This window comes from Stegodyphus dumicola, chromosome 7 (genome assembly GCF_044657685.1).
Source record: "Stegodyphus dumicola isolate Sdum_Otavi_A_Nest chromosome 7, ASM4465768v1".
Taxonomy (NCBI): domain Eukaryota; kingdom Metazoa; phylum Arthropoda; class Arachnida; order Araneae; family Eresidae; genus Stegodyphus; species Stegodyphus dumicola.
Genome location: NC_140774.1, coordinates 25898547 through 25912832, shown reverse-complemented (window position 1 = coordinate 25912832; position 14286 = coordinate 25898547). Strand labels below are relative to the sequence as shown.

Here is a 14286-nt window from a genome sequence, read left to right as displayed (position 1 = left end):
TGGTTGAATTGACATCCAACGAACTTTGTGAAAAAGAACTTCTGATGTCGCACACTACTGTCATTGATTGGAACAATTATCTTAGAGAAGTTTGTACTGAAGATGCTTCCGGCCAGAAGCGGAGAAAAATAAAAGGACCAGGCTAAATCATTGAAGTAGATGAAAGTCTATTCACCAAGACAGAAAATAACACTGGGTGTATTTTTCTGCCACAATGGATTTTTTGCAGAATTTGCTTTGATGCAAAGGATACATTCCTTGTTGCCTTTCCGAGCAGAAGTGCAGAGTGTCTGCTAAAATGCATCAAAGAAAATGTAAACGAAAGCTGCCTCATCTACTCCAATTGTTGGAGAGCTTACAAAACTGATGAACTTGAAAAAACAGGCTTTTTGTATTTTAAAGTGAATCACAAGTTCAACTTCTTGAATCCAGAAACCAATGTTCATATGCAGACGATACAGCACCTATGTGGGTCCACCAAAAAAAAGAACAAAAAACATCACAATATCGCCAGACAGTATTTGCCATCATATTTGGCAGAATTCCTGTAGAGAAAAGAAAAAAGTAAATGAAAAAGATTCATTCGACTCAATCATCGAAGTGATTGCTGAGCAGTTTCCACCAGAAATAAACATTGGTGTTTAAATAAGTTTTGTCAATAAATGATAATTATTTAATTTATAAAATGTAAATAAAATGTCTTTCCTTTTTTCCTAGTAGTTTCCAATACTTTTTTTACTATTACATTTGTTTTCTTTCCCATTACGACAATTATTGTACGGGGGTATAATGGAAAAGTACCTAATTATGATTTTATTGGCAATTGATTGATTTTTATGAGTAAGCTTCGGGAGAGTTTATGCAGTCATTGATCTTTATCGTAAACTTGAATTTTATTTCAGTTTTATGGAAAATGGAAAAATATATTGTGCAGTGGATTATAATCAATATTAAGCTTTTTTTATTTTTAAAATTTTTTTTTTATGAAATAGCTTGAATCATTTGATATTTCTTTCATGAAATTACTATTTAGCTGGTAACTTTAATATAATTTGAAAAGATACTGATGTAAAATATAAAATTAAACAAATGATTATATTAATATTTGATTCTTTTGGTAACCAGGTAGTGTGTTTATCTGCCACTTTTTTATCATTTATTTCCCCCGTCATTTTATTGTATTTATTATATGTTTGAATCTAAAAATAGCATATTAGTGGCACCATCTAAGAAATAACAAAAAAAGAAGTAATAATAATTGAAAGCTTTCTGATTTTACATTATGCCCAAAGGGACCCTTTTTTTAACCTTTTGTGTGTTACCTTTATTTATTAAATGTTCTTTGCATTTAAACCATAAAATTGAATTCAATAGCAATTTGATTCAATATTGCAAATGTGCATATCTTTAGAATTTCCGGTACAGAGTCTCGCATGCTGGAGTGTTTTTTTTTTTTTTTTCTTTTTTTCCCTCCCTTGCACTGTTTTGCCATTACTTACTCTGAAATGGTTGAGTTTGTTAATCAAAAATTCATTGAAGCATTACAAAATATGAAATTGGTGGCTTCAAATTCCAAATTAGAGCTTCCAGAACCCCATATTTGGTGGAAGATTGCGTTATTCAAAATTTGATATCTCTAGGTGCCATTGTTTTATCACAATGCGAGAACACATACAAACAAACATTTATGGAGATTCTAACATGGAATTCTCGACATGACAGATGCAGGATTTGAACAATTGAACTTTGTATTGAACAAAAATTTATGACTATTTGTAGAATTAAAAAGAAAGAATTTTCAAAGACAAAGCAAATCAAGCAGCTTATGTTGAAAGAAATGTTTAATAAAACAAATAAATAAATACTGAGATAATTTTTCTTGTGTATGTATGCACACATGTATGAATTTTGAATCCTTAAGACCATAAATGCTTCTGTATTTCATAGTTTTATAATTTCTACATGTCATCTTACTAGATTAAACTGATCTAATATCCGGAAAAATACAAAATTCAGAATCGCCAAAGTCCAGATTTCGGATTTTGTACTGTATACCATTATCGATTTAATTTTTTTAAATATTTGTTATGTATGTTACCAGGAATGTATAAAATGCCAGCATTCTATAGAATACATATGCATTTTATAGACTACTTGATGTTTTTAAGCAAAGTCTGAAATATGAGATCTATTATATATTTTCTCTAGGCATTGCACATAATACCTCTGCATTCTATGGAATGACAGATAATGTTAAGGCAAAGTGTGGAAAAAGATCGTAAGGTTGTTATTTAAAAGATGTTCATTTCTCAAGAATACAAATGTTATTTTTAAGAAAGTAATTAAAGAGTGCTATTAAAAAAACTTTTGTTCAAAATATGTAAAGAAATATGTACAAAAGAAAGTTCAACAAGTAAGTTGTAGAAAACAAAATTTATGCTTTTCATATTAAAGAAAATAAAATTTTCATATAAAAAATAAACTAAAATTAACCTACATGTTGCAACATGGTAGACTTGAATGACATTTTGAATTCAACTTCAACACTTTTTTCATGCATAGACATTTCCTATTTTGGTATTAACTTTTTTCACATAAAGACATTTCCTATTTTGGCACTTTGTTTAAAACATACACTTGATGAATCCTTGGCCACTTTCATTGGACTGAGCAACTGCAACCAGAGAAAAATTTCATAGCGGGGAATATCTTCAATTCAAGTTCTTGGAGCAATAATGTGAATTGAATTGTGGTTTTGCATATAGTTGTTTTAAAATTTCATTATGCCATTACATTGTGCAAATCACCTCGTCCCTTGTAGATATCAGTAATAGGAAATTGCACAGTAATTCCCAAAGAAGCAGTGGAAATTTTTTTTTTTCTTGAATTTGTCTTTATTTTTTAGTTTTTCCATATTTTACAGGTTTATCATTTGGTATTCTGTGGAGTGCCTAGGATGTATATGAAGCATTAATAATTTCATACATTGCCATTCAGCATTCTATAAATTCCCTAAGTGTTCTATAGAATGCTGGCTTTCATACATTGCTGGTAATACATATCATAGCTGCCAGCTCTCCCAGTTTTACCGCGAGACTTCCGGTTTTTCATCATGTCTCTCAGACTCTTGGTAGATTGCCAAATATCCTGGTTTTTAATTTTTAGATTTTATTAAGGAAATTTTTTTCCAGCAATAAATGAAATTTAAATTGTGGAAATCCTATTCCTCCCTCTTGTGATTTTCAGAATGATTTTTGTTTAAATTTTATTTCAACTGAACATTTTTTCTTTTTTTTCCTTTTCTTATTAAATTTTATTTTATCTGAGTTGTCTTAATATACTGCAGACATTTGTAGATTTTTAAATGAAAATTCAGCCAATGTTTAATCAGTTAATATTTGTATTAGTTTCATTTTATTTCATAATATGGTACATTACTAAATTTATCCAGGTAAATGTTATGATGCTAATTATTTATTAAATTTTCATTTCATTCAAGTATTTGGATAAATAAAAGCTTTTCTTCTGTATTTGGGATTTTTCTCAGTATAAAACTGTAAGTAAAATTACACAAAGAGTGTAAAATTTAGAATTTCTAATTAAATACTGATATTTTTCCATCAGAATTTTGTTACAAATAGTTCAAGATACTGTTCTGTTATTGGGACCGGATTCAGAAATGTATGGATGTATGCATGTGTGTTTGTATGTGCATATATGTATACACACATACATTCGTACGTACATATATGCATGCATACATGAACACATCCATCCATGCATACATATGTACATTTCTTTATCCGGTCCTGATAATAGAACAGTACTTAGTTCAATAACTTGAATCGTGCACTATAAAGTGCTGGAGTTCCTTTGAAATGGCATTGCTGTACAACATAAAACCTTCCTGGTTTTTCTGCTTTCAAGATTGGCAGCTATGGGAAAAAAATTAATATCATTGTATCTGTACATAAATGCAGTTATATTTACTAACAGCACATCTGTGCTATTAATTGCTTAATAATATATAAGTGTATTTTTATTAATATTCATTTTAAATGTTTGATTCATATGTATAGGTTCTGCTTTTTAAATTTTATTTTCCATTCATTTTAATTGCAGTAAATACAACATTGAATTGTTTCCTTTTGTAACTCTATATTAATGAAATATTCCAAAAATATTTTTCAATTATTCTTTTGTTTTGTTTTCAGAATGCTTTTGTGGCAAATCATCCCGTTCAGTTGTTTGTACTCTGGAATCAGCAAAATGTGTGGACTTTTCTTGCGGTGAAGTGTGTGAGAAGTCATTAAATTGTGGGAATCACATTTGTGATTCTATTTGTCATCCTGGCATTTGTAATCCATGCAGTTTTTCTATTGAAGTTATCAAGACTTGCTGTTGTGGTAAATCAACTATTGAAAGCTTAGTGGCATCTGGGAAAACAGCAGAACGAAGCTCTTGTAAAGATCCAATTCCATTATGTGGAGAAATATGTGAAAAGCCTCTCTTTTGTGGTCCTAAAGGTTGAATATGTTTTTATTTTAAAATTAATTCCTTTGTTTTTCAAATTCAAATTGATGTCTTTTTAGTAAGTTTATGTAATTTGCAACAAAATTTCCTTTAATTTGGTATATAAATTTAGAAATGTTTTAATATTCTGTAAGATAAATTATTAACTGTGTTGGAAATGCTGTTATGTAGATGACTGACACATTTTATTTTGCATACCCATATTGCCCTTCCCCATAGTGTAGGAATGGTTGCGTTCAGTCTTAAAATTAGATCATTATTTACCACTGCATAGTTTGTAGGTACTGAAGATACAAGTAGCAAAATTATGTTTTTTAGGAAAATGACTATGTTGTATTCCAAAAGTCTAGCAAACCTTTGCTGGACCTAGGAACTTAATAGCAAATCTTGGTAAGTGCATAAATATAAGCTCTAATTTTGATTTTAAGATTTTCCATGTTTTCTTGTCTAAATTCTAACAAATGCAGAGTTAAAATATTAAAATATGAAAAATAATGTAGCAATTAGGATAAAAATTATAAAATAAAGTTGAAAATATCTGGTGTTATGTGACATTTACAAAAAAATTAGATATTCTTGGAAACTGAGAATATTGTTAAAATATGCAGAAATTTATTCCACAATAAGTATACTCACTTAGTTGTATACAAACTTGATATATAATTATGTGTAACATTAAAATAGGAGTTAAAATTGTAAGATGGAAAATCATATTTTTGCTGTATTTCGATAAAATAAAATAGGTACAATAAAGTAAGTTTGCTAATTTTGTTGTATTTTAAATTTTTTTAGCTGTTTAATAATTGTTCTGTTTTTTACTGTTTTGCTGCAGTGTCTTCGATACTGTAAATTCTTCCTTATTTTAAGGAGGAATTTTTTTTTCCGGGGGGGGGGGGAGGGCTAATATAACTGAAATTTATATCCTAGTATTTTGTTTCCAGTCTGCTCTTATCTGTGTTTATCTACACTCAGAAAATGTATAAAAGAATTTTTCTGTTTATTTCAATTCCACAAATTTGTCAGCATTTATAAAGGAATAATAGTTTTTTATTTAATTTCTTGACTGAAATACTTGGCATTGTATCAGTGGAAGATAAATATTATGCATGCTTAAAAATAAAATTGGAGAAATTATTGCTAATGCAGATTATCTAAATTAACAGTGTACCAAAATTTGAAACACAATTTATTTATATTCTTATATTTTTAAAAGTACAAATCTAATATACAATAGAGATTGTTATTAATAGATATTTTTCAAATTCTAATACTTATTTCTTACAACAAATGAAAATAAAGGTTTTTGTTTGTGTTGTATCTAAATAACTTATATTTTATTCAGTTCTTCTATTACTGTGATATGTTTAATAAGCATTTTTGCGCATTTGTTTTAAATTAGGTTCTGAGTTTTGCGCATTTGTTTTAAATTAGGTTACAACTGTGTGTTAATTTTGTAACTAATGAAAAGAAAACGTATTTATGTTACATACATTTCTTTATAGATAATCCTCATAAATGCCAGTCAACTTGTCATGAAGGAGAATGCCCACCCTGTCCTCTTAAAACTTCATTAAAGTGTCGTTGTGGAGCTTTTACCAAAGAGTTTGAATGTGCCACTATTAATCCATCTTTTCTATATCTTTGTGAAAAGCGCTGTAATCGACGTAAAGACTGTGGAAGGCATAAATGTTTAAATAACTGTTGCATCAATATTGAACATAGATGTGATTTAATATGCAACAAGAAGCTCTCATGTGGTCTGCATAACTGCCAAGAAACTTGCCACATGGGGAACTGTCCTCAGTGTGGGAATGTCAGTATGTGTTTTTTAGTTTCTAATGTCATATAATTGAATACTCTAATTTGCACAGTTGGTAAAAATCCTATTATTCAGAAGTAATCAAAATAGTACGGAAGTAACTTGTATCTTGTATATATATCATGAAGATCACACTTCCCCTTTATGACAGATCTAGCACTTTCATAGTTTAATCAGTTATGTTTTATTCATATATGCACTTGTAGGCACAAAAGAATGGTATAGTTTTAAAAGTTAATAATAAATGTATTTCCTCACCTTATTCGGACACAGCTTGTACTGTTGGCAGCAGTTTACCTTAACAGTATACTTCTCTTTCTTATTAAGGGGTGTTGGAGTCAGTTTTCAAAGTGACTTCTCAGCAGAAGGCTTTCTAAATGCTGTGTTTTGAGGCATCCAAATCATGAAGAACAGAGTAGCTTGAGTTTCATGCACGGTTTTAAAGCCATTTAATGAAGACACAATAACACGCCGAATAAATACTAATTCAGAAATCAAACAACAAAAATCAGCGTTATATTTACAAAGTTTTCACAGGACTAGTTTTGCGGTTTTGCAGCTGAAGATGGTGGTTCGGTAAAACCATCGAAACTAGTCCTGTGAAAACTTTGTAAATATAACGCTGATTTTTGTTGTTTGATTTCTGAATTAGCCATTTAATGATTTAATCCTTCAAAATGTAATATTTTCTGTGCAGTGGCCAGTAAGAAAGTGGCATTTTTCTTTCCTGAAGTAAGTATGACATTTCTGGGCATTTTGGAAAACTGGTGTTACTCAACTGAATATGAGTCATGATGATTATGTTCTATATCCCACTCCCATTTTCGCAGGAATGTGAAATGTTTTACAAATGAGTGCTTCTGAGTTGTGTTCTTTCATTTATGGATCAGCTTTGCTGCAGATGGAAATAATCTTCTTTGCCTTTATTTGCTAGATCTTACACCATGCATTTTCTTTGAAAGTTTGTTCAAGACAGCATTTACATACCACCTTTACCCACAATCATCCAGGAAATTTGCAATTGAAAGTGAACTCACTGCAGGCCATTACAGCAGGCATTACTTACCAAATTAAGAATGAATTTGATTACTGCATGGATATGAGTTTTATGACCCAGGATCTGCACATTGAAATATTGTAATCAATATAAGAGAAATTTATAGTTATCATTGTTGATGGTGTGTGTTGTGCCCCTGTGTATTGAAAGTTAAATTATTCTCTGACTTAATCTGCACCATTCTTTTTGTATTATGCTCTGTAATACCCAAGATTACTATACTAGCAGGTTTACTCTTGTATGATGTCACTAACTTCTAATCTGCTGCAAAACAACTTTTTCCCTACTCTGTGTCTTTATTTCTCCAACTTTTGAAAAAAATAATGTTGGCATTACTAAGAGCGTAGCTTTGTTTGTACACTTAACTTGGTAGGACCTATATTCATTTATGTAATGCCATCAGGTATGTGTTTTATTTATATAGTTTATTCATTTATTATGGTAATTAATGTGTGGTGAAATAGCAATTGGATATTGAACTCATGTTTGCATTAAAGCTAACATGTTGCATTTCTAAAAATGCTAAATTAATGTGATGCTATTTGAAGTTATTTGAAACAGACATTTATAATTAATAGTTTTGAAGTTTTTTACTGTAGTAAGCTTAACCTAATTTGATCAAAATAGTTAACAGGAATTTTTTTTACAAAAGCTATTTACAGTTTAATACAAAATTTTTGTAGTTATTATGTCTGGTCATGGAGTAAGCATAACAATACGAAAATTTCATTGTGTTTTAAAAGCTCTTAAGATATGTGTAGAAATGCATATGCGGAAATTTTACTTTTCAGGTTTAGTTTCATAAAACCTGAAATTAATCTTGGGCATAGTTACTTTGCTCCTAATGATGTTGATCAACAATACAATTATTAATTTTATTTATTATTTTCTCACTGTCCAGATAAAAATGAACTTCCATTTTTAGGTTTTGAGGAGTTAAGATGTCATTGTGGATTTTCTGTTACGTATCCTCCAATTCACTGTGGAACTAAGCCTCCCGAATGCCCTAAACCTTGTACCCGCAGTCATTCATGTGAGCATGATGTAAAGCATACATGTCATAGTGATGAAACTTGTCCACCATGTACATCTCTTACTGTGAAATGGTGCTATGGAAAACATAAGGTATTTAATCCAATAACAGTAATAATTCTATATTTTTCAATCCAGAATGCTTTTTAAAACATTCTTGCATGAGTGATTACTAGTTTATATATGCTTTTTCTCTTTATTTTAACTATAAGAAGAGCTGTTTTTGAAGGAAAAACATATCGATAGCAAAAAAAGGAAATATATTTTCAAAATTATATTGGTGTTCTGGAGTAAAAAGGAATTTTTAAAAATCATTAAAAAAAATGCTGATATAGTTTTTTGATGGAGCATGAAAAACATTAGATACTGTAAATGTAACTTCAAAAGTTACAATACAGAAGTTAAAATTATATTAAGTAAACAAAAAATTGTGCAGTAAAAATTAAAATTTGCATGAATTTTAAAAGAAGTTGTTTTATGCTTAAATTTCATCATAATTGTAAAAGCATTAAGAATGCTCAAAATAACATGCACATTGTTTGTTGCTCTATTCATGTCACACTGATAATTTTCTTACAGAAGGATTACATGAATTTAAGGAATTCTACATGTTTTCAGAGTAACTTCCTTATATTTTATCACTCAATTTTATTATTACTTCCCTATTATAGTTTATCATTCAACTTTACTAATTCCAAAGTCTGTATTTTTCTGATATTTCTAAAAACTTTCAATCATAACTTATACATTCTCATGTGATTTTAGTTCAGTTTTGAAGGAAAGTTATTTTAATGCTCAGATTTTTTAGTTGTTTGTAATTTAAAGGGGGGATTTTACACCCCTTCGATACACTTCTTGATGTGTCATTTATACAAAAATATCCAAGGCAGTACATGATGAATGTAACACATGGGACACTAGCTGTGTATATTTTTTACGGGATAAATGCAAAGTCGATAAAATTTTTTTCTTGTAGCATAACTTCATAATATGATTCATTATAATATGATTTCAGATAATGCATAATTGTTAACTGCATAATATTTAATGTTTATATCTAAGGATGGTAAAAGTTTACCATTGGGTGCTCCTTGTTTTTTTGGCAATTCTTTTTTTATGCCAAGGTTGGCACCAGGAAGGCACAATTTCAAGATGGCCACTACACAAAAACAAAACAAGAAGTCGAATTGCACAAACTCTATGTCCATGTACACATCGATCTGTTTTCACTTAAAAAACATCCTAGAATTGCACAAACTAGGCATTGCGCACTGCCTTAAATTTGTCCATGTACACATCACATTTAAATAAAATCAGGAAGCTAAAACAAAGTTAAAACCATCATGGTAACCAGAAGTGAGATTTCATCGCCAAAATTTTTAAAAAATTGTCACTAATCGAAGGGGCACCCAGTTCTACACTAGAACCATAAGGACAAATTGTAATTTTTATGTCTTGGTTTTAAATTTTGAGTAGTGCTAGGGTATTTTTTTAGCAGGCATTTTTAAAAGTTTTATTTTAAATTATTTGATTATGTTTTTTATATTACAGCAATGTGGAACTGTGATGTGTTTCTTAGATGGTGTGTCATGTGGAATGCCTTGCAATAAGACACTTCCTTGTGGAGTTCATAAATGTCAATTAACTTGTCATCCAGGTCAATGCCTAAAGCCTGATGCAAAATGTACACAACCATGTTCTATACCTCGACCAAATTGTGGTCATCCTTGTGGGAATCCATGTCATGAAGGTCTTTGTCCTGAAACTCCTTGCAAAGCTCAGGTATTTATCTTTTTTATATGATTAAAAATTATTACACTTTTAAATTTAATGCCTGTGTTTGAAACTGCTATGTGACATTCAGTCTGGGATGTTTTCAGTCACTTGATATTTGTTGATTCTTAATTAGAAGTAATTTTTTTCAGTATGCTGTATACATTTATAAAAATCATATATATTTCATATTTTTGTGTCATTCCATTTTCTTTTGGCAATAAAATTGCTTTTAATATTGTTTTCTGAGGACCTGAGTGTGATCTGAATAAATAATTAATAGTAGCCAAAAAACTAACTATTTTTGGAATTTTGAAACAAATCTATATACTCTTTAAAAGTTCAGTATGTGGAAACAACAAATAATTTTATCATCATCAAAGATGTTGTAGAAAACCTTCTGATACAATATAATTCAATAAACTTGAAAGCATTTCCAAAATACTGGTTGAAAATTTCATAAATACACTGCAGTAAATAAATTCTGTAAGCTAACTGACAAGATGGATATTTGTAAAAATTTCGAGATGCATTGCTCTTTGGATATTCTTTGCATTCTTCTCAACTATCTATGCACCAAAATGCATGGCTTGTTGGTTCACATTCATTCTTTGTCTAGGACAGTGATTTCCAACCCCTTATCTATTGCTTACCTCTTGATAAGTCATTTTTACAGAGTAGCTCTAACGTCTCCTTTCCCCACTCGTACTTGTTCTCATAGTCTAATTTATGGCTATTTTACTGTATTCTTATTGTCTACTATTTTCTATTTTTTTAATTCTATAAAATTAATTGACTGCAATGAATAATGTCAGAAAAATATAATGAAATAAAGATTGAATATAATGTTATTTATTTCAAATAAGTACAGTAATAATACGTATATTTTGAAGCAAAAGACAATATTATTGATATACCGTAATTATTCTGAATATGAGTTTTCCTTAAATGGAAATAAAAAGAAATGAATGAATTGATTAATTTATTAACCATTGTTGATATGTAAGCCTATACTAAAATTCTCAGCATTCTTGAAATAGTGTTGTATCATGGTAAAATATTAAAATTATATCTATTTAAAAATGAATTAATATATAGCTTCATATATACTAAATTTAAGGCAAAAATTAAGACTTGATCTTGGAGGTCCAGTACATTGGTAGTCTCGTCAATGTTATGAAAAAGAAAGGGGGTGGGAAATGGGACTTTTTAAAATTCTCAATTGCTTTATTTTCAAAAATAATCAAACATGGCCTTGCTTTTCAAAGAACTTGTATATTTTGTGAAAAGAATGCTGTTAGTTTTTTGAATATATTCTTTTTCAAACATTCATTGAAACCCACAAGCAGCCGAGAGGTAAAGTTGCTGAACACCGGGCTGGCTGCATGGGCATTTTTGTACAGTGTATACAAGTATATGAGCTAGTTTCCCTTAGAAAGTCCTCCATGAAGGCATCCATCTCCTTAGGTGGATAGATAATCAAATAAACCAAGCATTCATTGAGATGAATGAAAGATTCAGCAATTGTATGGTTTTTACCTCTTTTTGTGATACATTATTCTGAAGAAGCTTCAGTTGCATTTTTTCATCTGTATTTTCATGGGCCATATTTTACTTTAGGACCTTAAGACATGATGAAAAATGTTTATTAATATTTGTTTGTAATTACAGTATTTAGTTTCTATTCTTTTCTTGCGAGAAAGACCGCTATTTGAAATTCTCTCTTAATACTAGTCGGCTGTCTCTTACCATATTATAGCTTCATCCCAGTCCAGCTAGTTCTTTGGAAATGCTTGGTATAGATGCAGAGCTATTACCCATGGTAGTTTTTTAATTCTGTGTGAAAATGAACTTTTTAACCGCTCATCTATTTTTATTTAAATGAATGTTATTTTTAACAAATCTAAAAGGAAAAAATAAAAATAAGAAAATATAACTCTGCAGTCTAATTTGACTCTAATGTAACTATAAAGAAAATAGCTACATAATTCGATTGATGTTTTACTCGATGTAAATATGTTATTGGCTGCCAGTCATTTTATATGACATACTGTAACAAAGCAAGAGGCTATATTTGATGACTAAAGGGATCAAAGCAATATAAATAATGGTGGATAGAGCTAGTTACAGTGAATTCTGTTGCTTTTGCATGCATTTTGATTAGTCATGGTAAAACTGAAAATCCTACCAAATACTTTTCACTATATTGAGTTACAAATTTGAATTATATAAACATTTGTTTCATCAGTATTCATTGTAATACAAGTTTTCTGTTATTGTTAATTCTTTCGCATACCCCCAGGAGTTGTGCACCACAGGTTCGGAACCACTGATGTAGAAGACAGAACCACTGATGTAGAGAAGTGTTGATAAATGACTAGGCAATAAAAACCATATTCTTGCAAGATTGATGTCTAGGTATACAAACTTTAGCTGGTGATACTTTTCCAGGTAATGATGTAGTCTTGGCATATATTCTTGCCACAGTCGTGCACAAAATCTGCAGTATTTCAGTCAGCCTCTGATTATGAATGATCTACATAGTTAACTGAACAACATTGTCTTTCTGAAAATCTGTAAATTTACATTGTTCATTCACAGCTGCCATTTGCTAAAAGCTGGCACACTGTATTTTTTAGAGTCAATGTGTTTGGATTGGCACAGTGTTCTATTGTGGTTTTGTGAAGAAAGGAGTGAGCTCTAAATCTAGAAGAAAGTGGAAAAAACTGTACAGAACTGAAAGAAATTAACAGTAATGCACCCATAAAGTTTCTAAACAGGATGAATTTATTAATAATAGTGTAACTTGAAATTAAATGTTGTATTATTTGTGCAATAAAATGCAAATTAATTAATTTCTGCCTAAATCCAGTAAGTGTGGCAAAATTTTCATTTATTTGTTGATGTGGTATTTCATTGAATTTTTCTTCTTATGTTGACTGAACAAGAATACAATCATTGCAATTTATGTGGTCATTATCATTAATAGTTTTATGTATAGATATTTATGTAAAAATCTGTATACATGAATTTTAGTTCTTAGGAATATTTCAATATTTAAACAGTTCTAACTTATACACTATTTTGCTTTCTTTTCTTTGTTCACACATATAATGGAAATATTTAAATTGATTAGTTATTTAATAATATTACACCTACATACAAGGGACATGTAAGGAAATTTCATCAAAAGGCAACGGTAAGTAAGGTCCTAATAAACTAAGTAACCTTAGTATTATTCTCAAAAGTTTGAAAATGATCCTGGCAAATATACTGCAGCGTCAAATTAATATTTACATCTGTCCATGGATTTTAGGCGGTCTTTGAAATGTCACTATTACCACAGATATTTGATATCATCATTGTAGAATTCCCATACACTTTTGTTAACATTTTTAGTCTGCTACTAATTCACTGAAATCCTGATAAAATTTAGTGTCAAAATAGAATAAATACATCACAAAAGAGCTTATTTGTGCATGGAACTCGATCACTTTATAGGTCAGACTATTCTGATTATGAAAGGAAGGATGGTGAGATATGTTTCAGGGTAACTAACCTTTGAACTAAATGCTTCTTTTACAAATAGTAAGCACATTTACTGATTTTTTTAAAGTTTTACTTTATGTATCTTTTTCATAATGTTTAGGTTTAATTACTTATTTTGTTATAATGCAAGACAGCACAGCTTTTTGTTATTTATTTTTATATTATTATAATTGAAAAATCTCTTAATTTTCTCAGGTTACATTAAATTGTCCTTGTGGTCGTCGCTCAGAAACGAGTACTTGTTATGATAGCGCAAAATCATATCGTTTAATATCGGGCACAGTTTTGGCAAGTAAAATGCAAGAAATTAAAGATGGCCAATGTGTGAATTTGAATGATGTTCTTGGGAAGAAATCGAAAAATGGCAGGTTAGTGTTTATTTTTTTAAGTAAATTTTTAAGAACATACATTTTTGACCCTTTCCCTTAATCAACAGAAGTTGAAAGATTTATGTAAAAACATCTAAGTCAGTAATATATTTAACACCAGATTTCCTGGGAGGATGTCCATACTTAGTTCAAGA

At 29.7% G+C, this 14286-nt stretch overlaps 1 protein-coding gene across 2 annotated transcripts in view; it reads left to right on the top strand.

Annotated features, from left to right (window-relative positions):
- The window catches only part of stc (nuclear transcription factor, X-box binding stc), a 52035-nt gene that overhangs the window by 29367 nt on the left and 8382 nt on the right, over window positions 1-14286 (top strand). For both annotated transcript variants that reach the window (XM_035352291.2, XM_035352293.2), the window contains 5 exons: window positions 4215-4526; window positions 6036-6350; window positions 8335-8534; window positions 9993-10223; window positions 13959-14131. In XM_035352291.2, the coding sequence (XP_035208182.1) occupies window positions 4215-4526; window positions 6036-6350; window positions 8335-8534; window positions 9993-10223; window positions 13959-14131 (1231 nt within the window). The remainder of the gene's footprint in view (window positions 1-4214; window positions 4527-6035; window positions 6351-8334; window positions 8535-9992; window positions 10224-13958; window positions 14132-14286) is intronic.